The sequence below is a fragment of the Medicago truncatula genome, chromosome 1 (assembly GCF_003473485.1).
Source record: "Medicago truncatula cultivar Jemalong A17 chromosome 1, MtrunA17r5.0-ANR, whole genome shotgun sequence".
Taxonomy (NCBI): domain Eukaryota; kingdom Viridiplantae; phylum Streptophyta; class Magnoliopsida; order Fabales; family Fabaceae; genus Medicago; species Medicago truncatula.
This window is the reverse complement of record NC_053042.1, coordinates 55,969,386-55,985,653: the sequence shown is the minus strand read 5'-3', so window position 1 is coordinate 55,985,653 and position 16,268 is coordinate 55,969,386. Positions and strand designations below refer to the sequence as shown.

The following is a 16,268-nucleotide window of genomic DNA, read 5'->3' as shown; positions in this document are numbered from 1 at the left end:
CATTCAGAAGTGGTTAAAATAATTTCCATCCAAACATCAGCGTAGAAAAGAATCTAAAATAGAGCATCCTCCACGGTCATCAACAACTAGAAAGAAAGGGAGAGATCGTTATAACAACCAGATCCCTGCTCAAGACGAACAGAGACTGTGAAACAGAGAATACAAGCTAAGGCGCCATATATAGGCGGAACACCTGAAAATAAACACCTTAAAGACACCACGAGGACAACACCCACCAAAACACGCCACCACCTCGAACAACGCCTACACGAAAACGACCACCATAAAAGCGATATCCAACCATCCGTCATCACTACTCACCCTCAAAATTAAACTCCCAGTCCTCAACATCAAAGTTGAGCCACATCCGAAAAACTCCTATCTGAAAGATCATGCAGCTAGACACCGGCTCCTGGTCTCGAAGCAAAAGTAATCGGTCCACCGAAAACCAACACGCAATAAGCAAGACAAACGACATGATAAGCGGTGGTGAAAACAACAAACAAATCAAAATGAATAGGCTCATCTCAACGGGACACCCTCCACTCCATAAACACCTTAACAACCCAAAAACGCCAACAAGAGCTAGTAACGACGAACATGGACCCGTGAAACAAAGGCTTCCTCCAAAGAAAATCACCCCAACAAACACCTGCCTCCTCACCTAAACAACACTAGCTACCCCTTTAATTAGCTCCTGTCCGCAAAACTGTTCTGACACAGAAAACGAGTCCCAAAAAAGCCACGACCAGTCATCCAACAGACATCCAGTGACCCCAGAGGGGGTCTGCCACCAAAACAAGCTAAACTGCCACCATCATGAACACCACAACCACCACGATCCTTACGACGACATACGATCCAGAAGTTCGTTGATGGAGGATTAATCGTAGATAAAAAAATGTCGCCACACCTGCCACCACCAAAATCAGACCACACATATCTGGGGCCCACCCTCTCCACACCACACGTCAGTCACCACCACAGTGCACGTCACCAACTTCATTCACAAACCGCCGCCACACCTGCAGCCGTCGAAAACTCCAACGCACCACCCACCAACACCACCGAATGACCTCCATAACCCTGCACATCCCACTCTTGTCGCCACCACCAAGGCACCGTCACCTAACAACTTCCTCCTAACACCACCCACCACCACCGCCATTGCAAATCTGCCATTAACCCTCCACCACGTAAACCACCACCACTTCCCAAAAAACCTCCAATGGGTCCCGTGACAGATCCACTGCCACATCAAGCCTCACAAAACCCCATCACCACCACATAACCACCACCCCTTAACACCGCTACCTCAGCACCACCCATACACACACAACCGACCACCAGAAGTGAGCTGCAGGTGAACACCAAACACCAGATCGGAAACCTCAAGATGGAGGAAAGAAGACAACAAGTTGAAGGGTCAAATGGCGGTCACAGCAGATCGGCACCCCCCAAATTTAAGGACAGATCTGGAAACGGAACTCAGCAAAACAGACTGTGTCGGAAACTCAAAGAAGAAAAACGGACAGAGAACAACCCGAGGCAGAAGGGGTGGCGTGCAGACTATGTCTGGTCGCACCACCGTCGCCTATGACTACATCTTGGCGGCCGATTTAGAAGATGGAAGGAAGCAACAACGGTTAAAACTAGAGAGTGGTCAGAGAAAAGGATTTTAGAGAGAGAAAGTTTTTACCCAATGATCGTTATAACGTGTATTTGTGGGATTCCTGAATTAGTCATGTTTAACCAACAACTCTGAATCACCGTAAAAAGTTGTGCACATGTGGATTTTGTTTATCATAATAAACAAGTTAACTTACTTTTAAAATTATAAATGCGTATTTATTTCAAGTAATAATCGTAGGTTATAGGAATACAATGCTAGAAATATCCATGCCTATATTTGTTACAAGTTTACTAAATTTTATTCGGATATAAAATGTTCCTAAAAACAAATAAACTTCTCAAAAAATGGTGGGAGCAAAGTTCCAATGAAGATAAGAATAAATTGTGTAACTACCTATTAACCTCCTTACTATTAAGGTTCTCGTGAATATTATACCGTTAACCAAACATCTTAGGACCACAATCAATTCTTCTATTTATTGGTTTTAAGATGGTGTCCTAAAGATGATTTGTAATGACAGAGATGCCTCTTTTTAGAATGATAGTTGGGTGGGCTCTATTAACCTTAAGACCAAGTTCCAACGTCTATACTTTCTTGCTAAGCAGGGAGAGGGCTTGGTTAGGAGTATGGGAACTACAACGAGGTATGCGTGGATGTAAGATCTTAAGTGGAGAAGAAACCTATTGGTGTTAGAAGAAGGTCTGGTGGCTAAGCTTTTATTTATTACCAATATGGTGAATCTCACTATTGTCCATGACTTATGGTCCTGGAAGGGTGATCCTTCTAGTAGCTATTCTGTTAAATTAGTGTATCATCTTCTTTCGTTTGAAGGGGTGGGTAGGGAGGAAGACACATTTGAAAGGATCTCAATCCTCTCTAAGGTATGGAAGTATTGTGTAACACCCCAATTTTTAATATTAATTTATTAGTAGGTTAAAGTGCACTTTCCCCCTTCTAACTTTCAAAAATTTGTAATTTTGGCCCCCTAAGTACAAAAACTATAAATTTAGTCCCCTAAGATTTAGCCCCATTGCAAATTTGATCCTTTTGATCAATTTTGACCTAGTCAACGCTTGCATGGCATGCCACGCGTGTAAATAATGAATTAAAAAATTAAAAATAATAAAATCATTTTATAAATTAAATAAATATAAAAAGATATTAAATAATATAAAAAAATCAGAAAAATTTTAAAATAAAATCCAAAATAATACACATTCATCATTTGTCATCTCTTCCAATCCAAACCCAGAATAAAAAACCTTCAATCTTCAATTTTTATGTCTTCATAACAATTTTCAAAAAAAAAATTAATTCAAAAGGCACAAAATTGTATTCATTTTCTAATCAAAGTTGTTACCTTTTAGTTTTATTTTTATTCAAGTTGTTACCTTTTAGTGACATAAAAATGCAAGACCCAACAACATTTCAACCCATGAAACCAAATTTTCCAGAACAAGAACATTGCAAAAGATATTGGGCAAAAGGTGGTGCTTTAAGGAACATACCAGTTGGTGTTGGAACAAGAAAAGTTACAAAACGTTCATCAAATTCTAAACGTTCAACAACACCATCTTCATCTTCTCCATCAACATCATCCACTTCTTCAGCAGCAAAAGTTTCAGCTTCAGTTCCAGAAACTGACCCAACCCAGATTCATGTTGACCCGATTGTGAGAAATTTTGGTGAAGGTCTTCTTACGCTTCTTAGCTCCACCACGAAGACGAAGAGCAAGGTGGAGAGTGGATTCGTTCTGGATGTTATAATCGACGAGAATGCGGCCGTCGTCCAAGGAAGGTGCACGGAAGCTACGAGATCTTGACGGTGGCGAAGTTGTATCAGGAGGGGTTGTCATTGGGAACGGCGGCGGCGTCTTCCAAGGGGGGAGACTCTTCCCGGAGATAAGATCCGGCGAGAGTTCATCACCTCGCTTCCTTTTTCATTTCCCTTCCTTTTAATTTTAATTTTTTTTCTGATTTTTTTTTATAATTTAATATCTTTTTTTATCTATTTAATTTATAAAATGATTTTATGACATTTTATTTTTTTTGTACTTTATTATTTACACACTTGGCATGCCACGCAGGCGTTGACTATGTCAAAATTGACCAAAAGGATCAAATTTGCAATGAGGCTAAATCTTAGGGGCCCAAAATTGTAGTTTTTGTACTTAGGGGGTCAAAATTGCAAGTTTTTGAAAGTTAGGGGGGTAAAAGTGCACTTTAGCCTTATTAGTATTATTATTAGATGATATTAATATTAATATTATTAATAGTATTTACTTGTTTGGTATTATTAATTTAATTATTCGTATTTATTGGAAGAATAGGTAAGGAGAAAATACTTGTAAAAAAAAAAAGTAAGGAGAAAGTAGATGAGTTGGTTAGTGGATTAAGGAGCGAGAGAAAATAATATTTAGAAAGAAAATAGAGTCTTGTTTGAGAGATTAAGAAATTAGATTGTGAACGGAGGGATTAGTAAAATTGGGTAGAAAATAGGTGTAGTTGGTGAGATGAGTAGTGCTTTAATGATTTAAGTAGAGGGGAGTGTGAATAACAAAATGGTGTAGTTACAGAAATAATAGTAACAAAATACGGAGGTGCAGATAGTAATCTAAAAAGATTAGTAACAAACCTAGAGTGGTTACCGAGAAAAGGAAAACAAGGTGGCAAAAGAAAAACTATTTGTGGAGAGAAAAAGCAAGATGGCATAGAAAGAAGAACTTGAGAGAGATTTCACCGTAAAAATTCATCAAATTCTCTTAACTTTCTATGATGATTCCTTGTTAAATATGTGTTCTTTTATGTTGATGTAATTATATATTTGATTTTCTTTTTGATTAACTCATTAAATTCGAACCGGCTGGATGTTTATACGTTGACATGAATATGATTTGTGAGTCTACATATGACCTGATATACTACCTGTATTTGATTCATAAATATTTTGATTTTAACAATTACACGATTGGTTTTGCGAGAGATGTATGCCTTGCATGTTTTTGTGTGATATAACCAGGAGTCTATAATTATTACGGAGTATTTTATAATGATAATCAAGGATAATTCAAAGGCATTCTATGGTACATCCAATAAATTTGGATGTATCGGTACACCAAGTCGTAAAATTAATAATAAATGAGTTGTTTTTTTGAAGAAACATAATTATTTTCTATCATTGACAACTAAGATAATTAAATTTTATATATCAAAAGCTTCGACGAAATAAAATTTAATTTTTAAGAATTTTTATTACTCATAACAATGAATATTGATTATTTTTTATGATAAAATGTAAATTTTGTAATATGATCCTTATAAACAATGAAATGATGATTTTTCTTATGAAATGATGTTTTCTAAAATATACATATTGATAAATACCTTTTTGTTTCATTAAAGTGATATTTAATTTATATATTTTGTGAAACAAAAGTAACGGTACACTCAAAATTGTGAGTGTACCATAGAAGTTCCCTAATTCAAATTGTGTTTTGAAAAATTATATAATATTATTTCATTGAAAATTATCATTAATTTATTTCTTTTGGATCGGCAACTACCATGAAAATATTAGTTTAATTTGATTTTGATTCATCTTTATTCCATTATACCTAGGAACCCCGTAAAAAGAAGTCTCGAATTTATAAAATGGCTTTCAATCTCTTATATTCTAACATATTCCATTATATGACCTAATGTGATTTAATTGGTATGGTATCCCATAAGAAATAGCGTGTGGAAGTGACCACCGTAGAAAATAATTTAGTTAAGCCAAATAGCTACATGTGAAATTATTCTCCCTTTAAACGTAGCATGTTTAATTAGACCCTTTGTTGCCGAACGTAGTATGTTGATAAGGTTAAGCCTTGCCATCGGATATAATATCTTATTGGGAATATTTCAGTAGTGAAATTTTGATTGTTTAATTCTCTTAGGTGGTCTCTGACACCAAGTAAAGAATAGCTAAAATGAGAGGAAGTAGGTGAACTAGGTATCCTTAAGAAACTTAGTTTTTATTATGTTAAATTGGGATAAAATGTAATTGATGAATTATTTGACTAAGTGTAATTTGTGAATTATTTGATAATGTGAAATTGATATGTGAATTAACTATGTGTAGTTGAAGTGCTATTTAATGATGTTTTATTTGACGATGATGCTATTTAAAGATGTGTTATATAAAGATGTGTGATTTAAAGATGTGTCATATAAAGATGTGATGTTTGAAGATGTGTGATATAAAGATGTGTTATACAACGATGTGCTATATAAAGATGTGCTATCTAAAGATGTGTAGTTGTTGAGTCATTTAAAGATGTGCATTTGTTGAGTCATTATTTAGTGTTCATGCATTCATGGTCAGTCCGATTTAAAGATGTGTTTAAAGATGTGGGATAAATCAGTAACATAACTATGATATCCAAAACCGATACCACATGCATATAGAGTCGAGTTAGAGACATTGCATACACAACTGCAGTTCTATTTGAAGATGTGTAATTAAAAGATGTGATATTTTAAGATGTGTAAATATTTAAAGATGCGATATTCAATGAGGTGCTTCTATATGATTATGTGTGAATGATTTGTATTTTACTAATGCCTACTTGATATTCTTAAATGTTGTTGATACTTGTATGTTATATAAGATGTTGATTGATGCCTATTGATTTTTATTAAATGAAGGTTTATATTCAAATGTGAATATTATCTATCTATGATGTATACATGCCTAAATGTAAATGATGTATTCTTTGTCCTGGATCTATACATGTGTTTATGCATTTCTTATGTTGAATATATTCTCACCCTCTAGTGGCGGGTTGGGCGCCTGCACCCTTGTGGTGTGGATTTGCAGGAAGAAGACATTAGTAGCAGTGAGACTCGGAGATGGCGTTGGAGCCTTCTCCTTTCGTTTATCGCTTTTGGGAGTTTTTATCGAGTAGATGCTCTGATCTGTGACACTAGGGATTGAGGATTTATTTTATTTTAGACTATGTTTTAGAATTCTACTGAAATAAGTTTTTGTTGAAAATGTGATGAGATGTATACTTTAAAGTTTTTTTGAAAACTATTCCACGACGACGTTTTTTTTATCTACATAAAGCACTTCTGAATTGATGAAGATGTGTGACACCCTTGCGTGCTTTAATAATTATTATATTTTTATTAGAAAATGATATACGTGGTTTAGGGTGTTACATCTTGGGCTGCCCGAAAGGTTATTAACATTTCCTAGAAACTCCTTCTAGATAGGATTCCTACCTGAGAGAACCTCTTTAAAAGAAGGGTAATTGCTGATTTGACGACATCATGTGCTTTGTGTGGCATGACTGAGAGGAATTAATAAATCATCTATTTGTTTCCTGTAGCTCAGTCCTCCCCGTGTGGTATAACATTTTTAAGTGGTAAGATTGGGCTTTTGTTGCTCCTGGTTATCTGGTAAATTTGTTGGCTACTTTTTAAGGGTTGAGTTCAAGGCGTTAGTATAAGTTAGCCTTGGCTTTAGTTTGGCAAACTGTTGTGGGAATCGTCTGGACTCTGGAAGTCCCAAAATGATCTTAGTTTTTCCGGCAAAACTACCTCTTTAAGGAGTTAATGGAAGGGGGGAAGTTTTCATATTGGAAATGGTTCCTTGGTTATAAAAAAAACCTGGTACTTCTTGTACCTATCATGAGTGAGAAATGACATCAGTTTTATGTTGGAGCCAATAGCAATGGTGAAGAGGTGTGTTTAGGTTGGACTATCTCTAGTAGCAGAGCCATGATGATGATGGAATAACATATGATGTTTTTAACTATGTTTTTAGTGTAATTCTTTGCATTTAAAGGCAAAATAGGATTCAATAGAGGAGTTGTCATTGGTTTGAGGAAATTTGTGTACTTTTTTCATTTAAGTCGTTGTCATTCACTTTATTCCTAAATTATGCAACTCCATAGATGTTTTGAGTCTTTTTAGTGAGAAATTATGTAAATCGGCAAAACAAAACGCCACGTGAAGGATCGAGGATATGAAGATTGAAGTTCAATGGTACTTAGAAGGTATTTGAAGACAATACAAAGTGAAGAAAATTCATTTCAAATTCCAAGGAATTGCAAGACGGAAGAACGGGCGAAAAGGGTCAAAAACTGTTGAATTCGTGCAAGAGGGGTTGCCTTATGCGCCCCTGCGCATGAGCGCTAATAGCTACTGCCCTATGCGCCTCTGCACACCAAACCATGCGCGGGGCGCATGGACATGGCCAAGAGTGTTTTTTTTCTTGTTTTTCAAGTTGTTTTTGGTGGAAAAGCTCTATTTTCACTCTCTTAACCCCTAAGTAATCATGCAATATAAATAGAGACTCTTCACTGTTACACAATCTTTTATTCATTCAGAAAGCTAGCGGTACAAGGCAAGGGCCAAGCATCAGGAGCTTCACGGCAAAGGATCTTCATCCTCCTCTTGTTCTCTCTAGATGATGTTTTTCTATTGTTTTGTAATGATGTCGGTTGCCATGAGAAACTAAACTTATTTGATTAGGGTTCCACGATGAACCCCCTTCTTATTTTTTGGATTCTTTTAATAAAGTTTTTATTCAATTTTTAATCTAAAGTCTGATTTAATTCGTATATGTATGTTTTTATCAAAATCCTAGATGGAACAATATTAGGATTGACAACCCTCGCCTCCATTCGAAAAAGGCAGTAGTGAATTGCTTAGTTTTTGGGAAAAATTATATTAACCTCCCTTAAGGTTTGTTGAAAACTTGAAATGTAACACACACCCCCTCTATTTGTTAAAAGGGCACTAACCTCCCCTCAACACCAATTATGTTATAACACCGTTAACATGAAACTAAACAACTAAAAATACAAAAACTTAAATCAAGAGCAAAACCATAGGAGCCATTGGAACCCATAATCCATCCTGAACATTATGCAAAAACACCACGTGGCCATGGTATGAGAATTCTAGTATATCTGCTATGTTGCAAATCACATAACGCCTTTGTGAGCACTGAGCAGGAACTTAAACCTCTTTAGCCATTTTCCCCAAATGGTCATATTTCTCAAACTCAAAGTATCTTACTCTGCTTGGTATTCAATTACACAAATTTAAATAATAATTTTAGATTCATGATGATGAACCAAGTAGTGGTGTAGTGGACTACTTCCTATTGGTATTTGGCCGTTATGCTTCCTGTGATGAAAAAATTCTTGCAATTTCCTTCATGTTTTGTATTGTGGGATCTAACCTTTTAGGGAAGAAAGGAGACAAGGTTTCAATACGAGCAAAGCAAAATATGCAGGTGTTGGCTAGACTTTTGATTTCCCTTTCCTTTTTTTTGATTTCATCATTAACGGTGTTATACAGGAATTGGTGTTGAGGGGAGATTAATGCCTTTTTAAGAAATAGAGGGGGGTGCTTGTTACATTTCAACAAACCTTAAGGGAGGTCAATATAATTTTCCCTAGTTTTTAATATAATTGAATCTAAGTATGAATATAGGGCTATAGCTCATCTTAAGGGAACCCTACTATTTGAACGATCGAATTGCAGAGATTAAAATAAACTTCCACTGATTCATCACAGGATTATGTTATACTTTCTTAAATCTAACATAAGACAAGTTATAAACGAATGATTTCTTAATTTAATTTCCAACAAAGACGAAGGGGGACTTCTGGCATTTACTGAAGGGTTATGCTAACAAGTGTCTTATGTTAAGGATTCAAAAATATAAATAGTTGATAAGTTTTAGATAGAGAAAGTTACTTTTTGTTGTTTTAATGTCTTAAATACACAATTTTCAAGAATAAAATTCACTTTATTGGACTTCTGCGTTTATTGAAGGGTCTTGTTCGAAGGTATTATAGGATAAAGATAATATATGATATGAACATGATAAACATTAATCCTAGACTTAATTACACTTTTGGTCCTCGTGTTTTGACTTACTCATGAAATCGGTTCTGCCCTTTTAAAACAGAACAAAAATGTCATTCAGTTATCATTTTTGTTGCACTTTTCGTCCTACGACATTTTTTCCTCCAAAAATGCACAGATGGCAAATGAAGGCCTATGTGGCATTACCACTCTCGAAAATGCTATTTACATGTCATTAAAAACAGGGATTTTTAAAAAACAAAAATCCTATTTAATTTCAAAAAACAATTATATCATTTTAAATATTTTAAAAAAAAACAAAAATTAAAAGAAAGAGGAAATCATCTCCTTCATCAAATTCAGAAACCCTAATTCCCAAATTGGGTTTCAATTCAATCTTCTCCTTCATCGTTTTCTCCTTCTTCCTCGTCGTTTTCTTCTTCATTCATCCTCATCGTTTTCGCAACTTTACCTGTTCTTCCTCCTCGTTTTGTTCTTCAATTTTCGCAAGCTTTTGCCCTGTTCTTGAAATAAAAAATGTCACAATATACTGTGTCTAGTAACAGTTGTGCTTCACGTAGGAGAGATGTGCGTTTCTGGATCCCACCATGATGGTTCATCTCCAACTTTTGCTTTACCCTTATATGCCATGGTCGAATCGAGCTGATGGAGGCAAGGAAGAAGAAGATGAATTGGGGATTTTGAGAAACCAGGGTTTCTATTAAGTTTCCCCCCTTATATATCTTTAATTTTTAATTTGTTCTTATTTATGAAAATGTTAAAATGTTTCCATAATAATATAATTAATTTCTTCAATTTTATAAATGATATTATCCACATATGCAGTGCCACATAAGTGTTTTATTTGCCACATCAGTTTAAAATCTGACACATGTCCGTTTTTGGAGGAAAAAATGGGGGGTAGGACGAAAAGTGCAACAAAAATGATAACTGAATGACAGTTTTGTTCTGTTTTAAAAGGGCAGGACCAATTTCGTGAGCAGGCCAAAATACGAGGACCAAAAGTGTAATTAAGCCTTAATCCTATCATGTGTTTGATGCGCACATGATAACAAACAGGATATAATTATTGTATGGGTCTTGCTAACGACCCCCCGACACTCTTAAAGTATTCCTAATAAAAAAATTATTCTTTTAAAAAAGTAAAAACTTCAATTTCTAATACATAAATGCACAAACTTTCATAAAATATTACTACTTTAGATTTTTTTTTTTTCTGTAGTGGCGGAGGTTTGAACTCCAGAGCACTCGATAACCTACTTTAGGTGCTTAAAGAATACCTCAGAGCACTCGTTAATATTTCCTTTATTTTATTATATAATTAAATAAGAAAATTACTCTAGTAATTAATTAAATATTTTAAAAACGGCATGTAATTAATTAATAACAAATACATAATATCATTATTTTAAAAATGACAACAGTTTAAAAGTGAATTTATGATCTTATCAAGATAGTTTTTTTTTTTTTTTTTGTGGTCGGGATTTGAATCCCAGACCTTGCATATTTTATGCATTGTCCTTACCAACTGAGTTAAGCTCACGAGGACATCAAGATAGTTTCTAACTCAACGTATATGGAGGATAAAAATTACACAGACAAGTTAGGATAGGAAAATGATTTATTTTATCATATCTCTTTGGTACATCGAACATGAAATTTAAGTAGAATATGATAAACATATCTATCTTATACCTCTATTATGGTCATCAAAATGATCCCTAAACATCTAAACAAGTGAGCACTTGTTAGCATTTCTCTTCGATAATCTATTTCATTTTTTTTATTTTACTTTTATTGGTTTTTTGAATTCGACTTATGCCCTCTAAAGTACCTCACCTTTTTGTTCCACACCTATTGTAACTCTTGTATCTTTCTATACATATGCCACTAACTATTAATTATTCATTGTTATTATTAGAGGAGTGTTATTTGAACAACCAATTTGATTGACAGCTTTTGTGCCAACCATAATTTATAAATAAAAAATAGGTATTTGCACAGAAACCAAAAAAATAGAGAGATAAAATAAAAATAATGTGAGTATGAGAGAGAAAGTTGTCACAAAAATTGTCATTGGATGTTCAAATAAAATGATTAAAAGCACGACACATTTTTTCGTGCATATCCCACGATTGATTTTGCATTTGACAAGTCAACTATATTAAATTCTAAAATCATTTTATTACCTTTAACAAAGGGCTTACTGTTAACTACCAAAGCTCTAAAATTGTTTGATGGTGGAAAACAAAGATCTGTTCTCAACGAAAAACACAACCATCAAACTCCTTTTATTCCTCCCATGCGACTCCACTGTACAGTCACCTGCATCGTACCCCCGTAGACAGTCACCAATTTCTCCGGTTTTACCCCATCCTCTGATGTCGGTGGAAGAGGTGTCGCAGCAGCAAATCGTAGTCGTGCGGCGACAATGAAGACATAGACGACGGAACTGGCATTCACGAGACACGAATGAGTGGGTAACAACGACGAGACTATAAATCCTTGAAACAAGCCAATCATATTTTTGAAAGAAAAAAACCATAAATCATGATTCATGAAGAAAGCTATCACAACAATCCGATAAAGAGAGATGAGGATAAAAATGTGAGTGGGTGATAGACAAAGAGAGGCTCTTGTATCAAAATTTATATTATTTATTTGTTAAAAATCCATAAAGTCTCTGACCATGAGTAATGAAAAATTGTGTTGTCGTGCATGTCGTGTGGCTAAACTGTCGTGCGATATAGCATTACTCTTCTCTTATTATTAACACTATCATTACTAGGTCAGTGGTGTTGATTCGGCACCCTCCAAGACATTTCTTGTAGCAAAAATCTCAGTAACAGACTAGGATAACATATAGACCAGGAATATTTGTGTTACAACACACGAGTTTGAGAATCAAAGCAACTTCCGTTATTCTTCCCGCAAATCATAACCTGTGATTTATACAAATGCATACTTAAGCCATGCTGAAGTGCACAAAACTCAAGACTTACAATAGTGATCAAGCTTTCATTTCAATTTGTTATGATCCTCTAACAACAGCAGCAGCTTACAGAAGAACTGTCTGTACTATGTGCAGTGTACACTTGCATTACAGCTTCTATGTAAACTCTTGAAGTGGTAATTTAAAGAGAAAAAAACTCTAAACAACTATTATCCTTTCCAACATAATTTGGTCTTCAAACTCAGAGTGCATAAATTCGATCAACCTCGGAATTGGAGAACTCTGAATGATGCCATGAGTTGGATCCACTTCTCCTGGCTAGCTGCTTCTCTTTCTTCCTCATGGATCTTGTTCTCTTAGACCTCACTACATAGTAAGTCATAGTGCCAATAACTCCGGATATTATCACTCCTCCAACAACTGTAACCAGAATTGCAGCCCACTCGTTCCTCCGACCAACGACTATGTATGAAGAGGCAATAAATGCCACTGAGGTACAGACAGAAGCCAACCACATGAGCTTGTTAATCACCTCAACTACCCTTTTCTCTGCTTTAGTTTCACCTCTAACAAGGGTAATTTGAACAACCACAACAGCCAAAGATGTAAAAAGCGCAATAGCATTGAATATGAAGAAAATTTTAAAAGCAGAATAACTTGCTACCACTCCTGATCCATCATCTTTATCCCCACCAGGTACGGTGAATATAGCAGCAAAAGCAACTGTAGCAAACAACACAGCCACCACTGTCACCGAGTTTGTGGCATTGTTAATTCCTTCCCTGTGGAGTTTCCTCAGCTCTTTGGATATATTGTGGACATTTTTGTTGGTTCTCTTGGTTTGTTCCAGCTGGGTGTGAACATCTTTCTTAATTTGTGTAACGGTTTTCCGCAGTTCATCCCTGGGTTGGTTGAGCTCGTTAGCTCTAAGTGCCCCATACCGAGAGAGGATGTCCTTTATATCTGATGACTCTTCAGAGAGAGGAAGGTTTTCGGCAATGTCCAGGGCTGTTTTGTGGTCTCGTGTTAATGCATTTACGTTTGTGTCTGGCAGGAGTAACAACTCATTCACTATCTGTCCAAGAAATTGAGAAACAACAATATTAGATTTTTCATTCAAGGAACAATGACATGCTCAAAAGTAACTAGGGGAACAAGTGTTTTTCATGTATAAAAATTACAAGAAAACAAGAGGCCCAAAACTTCTAGACAAAATTGAAGTTACACCCCTTGTCTCGTACAACATGTCTCATTTGTAATGTGCACACTACTTACAAAAAAAATGATTACTTACACCAATTTTCTAAGCAAAATAACATGTTGAGACTAAAATATCATTGTACCTGATTTATTATTATTTGTCCACCATATACTTGCAACTACTTAAATAAATAAAGGTAACTTTTGAAAAAAGTAATAAATATTGTATTGATATTATAAAATGACAAAAAACTATTACAACTACTACTACTAATACAAATATGGCATATTTAGCTATGTGAAGTGAGCCCAATTTGTTCAAGTAAATAAATTTGTTTTACTTCATCACTATAAGTACTGTATGGTGCTTGTAATGCTGTGCTAATGTTGACATACCTCTACTCGCTTTTTCCTGGTTGCCACATGCAATGCTGTGTTGCCAAATTTGTCAGGAAGCATAACAATAGCAGCATCTGCATCAAGAAGCAATTTCACCACGTCACAGCTCTGCCCTTTTACAGCCATATGCAATGCAGTTTGCCCTTTCTTGTCAGTCCTCCGAGCCAATTGAGGGTCTTTGCTGAGCAAGGCTTTCACGATTTCTGTATGGCCTGGACGAGCAGCTAAATGCAAAGCATTTTTTCCATTGGATCTTGCTATTTCCAACAAGCTGCCATCCTTTGATAGAAGTTCATTCACCACTTCGACATGCCCTCTCGTCGCAGCTGTTATAAGTGGAGTGGCATTGGATGGACCAATAGTTTTGCTTAAGCTTGGGTCATAATCTAGTAAAACCTGAACAATGGCTGCAAATGAAAATTCACAACAGATTACTACAAAGAACAGAAGACAAAGTACTCGCATTTTCAATTACATCAAGACACAAGAACACCGTAACCAACAAATTGAAGCTACTCAAGGTCTAACAATTAGAATCCAAATAAAACAACTTTGATGTTTGGCAGACATGTCTACATAGCATTAACTCTACTACGGATTAATAACAGTAAACTCGTATAATAAAGTCTTACTTCATAACATTCCTCTTAAAATTTCCATTAATAGCTTCTTCAAAAAAAAAAAAAAAATCCCATTAATAGCATCATAATTGAGTTTCTTTATTGGATACCTTAAGCAAGATAAATACTCAATAGTCAACTCGTAACTTAATAAATTACAAATTTAACTACATATACTTCTGGTGTTCTTCTACTTAAGTTGAAACCAAGAACATGTTCCAAAAAAATACAAAACTCACTCAAACATCCCAAGTGTATGTTTGGACTGGTAGTGAGATTGGCAGAATCACAATGAGCCACCACGATTTGGCAAACACTGTACTTCAGAGCTTCAACAAAATCATAGTGCCAAACTCACAGCCCATCCAAACATACTACTTTAGTGTATGTTTGGTTCCACTTTTGAAGTAGTCATAATTGATTCTATTTGAAGCTAGATTCATTATTGATTTTTACACTCAAATTTATTGTTTAACTCAGTTTTACATTAATGTATCCAAACATAAATTTTTCTCACTGCAAAACCAAACATACATAAAGACTACCCATTTTTACAAAAAGTACCATAATCAAATTTCCAAAATCTCAACATCAAAACAAAGGAAAAAGGTAATAAAAGCAGAACATCCTAGCTAACATAAAGTAAAACAAAAGCGACAAGACATTGAATACAAGTCATACCATGATGTCCTTGACTAGCAGCAATATGCAAAGGATCAAAACCAGATCGATTCTTTTTAGAAACAGTTTGAAGAGTTGAATGTTTCAACAACTCCTTAACAACATCAAGATGACCCTTTTCAGCAGCAGTAAACAAAGCAGTTTCACCAAGTTCATTCTCTTCATTCACAACAAGAGCACGAACTTCAGCAATCTCAGCGTTAAGATCAACATCATCATCACCACTCAAAGTACCCATTATTTGAGAATCAATATCAAGAAGGATCTGTCTCACAGCACCAACATCACCTCTTTGAGCTGCTAGATGAAGCTCAGTATCGTTGTGACGACCCGTTACTTGCTTTACGTACTTCTTCTTCCCTGCTTGATCGATCCGTTTTCCTGAGTTTGAAAGGACCAGAGCTGGCGCCGTCGCTGACGACGGAGATGGCGACGGTGATATTTCGGAAAGTGGGTTCTGGGTTGGTGTCATCATCGTTCCTTTATCTGAATCTCTTTGATTTTGAGCTCCACCTGAAACAAAAGTTGTAAAAAAAAATTGTAAAATTTACAGTTTACAGTGAAGTAAAAAAGATGGGGGTGTGGATAGAAGAAGAACAAACCTGGAAGGTTGAAAGTGGAGTTCATGATAAGAATAGAATAGAATAAAAGAGTAGAGGGGGCAGTAATTAGTGATATGTATCTAACTCTTCTAAAAGTCTAAAGAATCATAATAATAATTAAGGAAGGAAGGATGAAAGTGAAGGAAGTAGCATGAGTCATAAGTGTTGGCTTTGATTGGAGTTTTTTGATGATAAAGAGAAAGATGATGAGTGGAAGGAAAGGAAAGAGAGAGGAAATAGGAAAGTCATGAGAAGGAGGGAGGGTATTGAACATGGACAAATTACATTTTG

General features: G+C 35.4%; 2 protein-coding genes across 2 annotated transcripts; both read right to left on the bottom strand.

The window, feature by feature from the left end:
- Positions 1-3,061: 3,061 nt before the first annotated feature.
- LOC112418693 (polyubiquitin) lies at positions 3,062-3,488 on the bottom strand. The gene is made up of 2 exons (XM_024775173.1): positions 3,335-3,488; positions 3,062-3,273 (listed from the first exon to the last, which is right to left on the bottom strand). Exons 1-2 carry the CDS (start codon positions 3,486-3,488, stop codon positions 3,062-3,064), a joined length of 366 nt encoding a protein of 121 aa, XP_024630941.1.
- Positions 3,489-12,418: 8,930 nt separating this feature from the next.
- Positions 12,419-16,249, bottom strand: LOC25485743 (ankyrin repeat-containing protein ITN1). Its single transcript, XM_013615021.3, has 4 exons — positions 15,978-16,249; positions 15,376-15,888; positions 14,072-14,481; positions 12,419-13,550 (listed from the first exon to the last, which is right to left on the bottom strand). Exons 1-4 carry the CDS (start codon positions 16,000-16,002, stop codon positions 12,717-12,719), a joined length of 1,782 nt encoding a protein of 593 aa, XP_013470475.1. The 5' UTR covers positions 16,003-16,249; the 3' UTR covers positions 12,419-12,716.
- Between the last annotated feature and the right edge of the window lie 19 nt (positions 16,250-16,268).

Excerpts from the sequence above, each read along its gene's own strand:
- LOC25485743 (XM_013615021.3), bottom strand. The coding sequence starts at position 16,002 with ATGAACTCCACTTTCAACCTTCCAG. Across the intron at positions 15,889-15,977 it reads CTCCACTTTCAACCTTCCAG|GTGGAGCTCAAAATCAAAGA; the intron begins GTTTGTTCTTCT and ends CTTTTGTTTCAG. Across the intron at positions 14,482-15,375 it reads TGCTAGTCAAGGACATCATG|CCATTGTTCAGGTTTTACTA; the intron begins GTATGACTTGTA and ends TTTCATTTGCAG.
- LOC112418693 (XM_024775173.1), bottom strand. The coding sequence starts at position 3,488 with ATGACAACCCCTCCTGATACAACTTCGCCACCGTCAAGATCTCGTAGC. Across the intron at positions 3,274-3,334 it reads TCGTGGTGGAGCTAAGAAGC|TTTCTGGAACTGAAGCTGAA; the intron begins GTAAGAAGACCT and ends GGGTTGGGTCAG.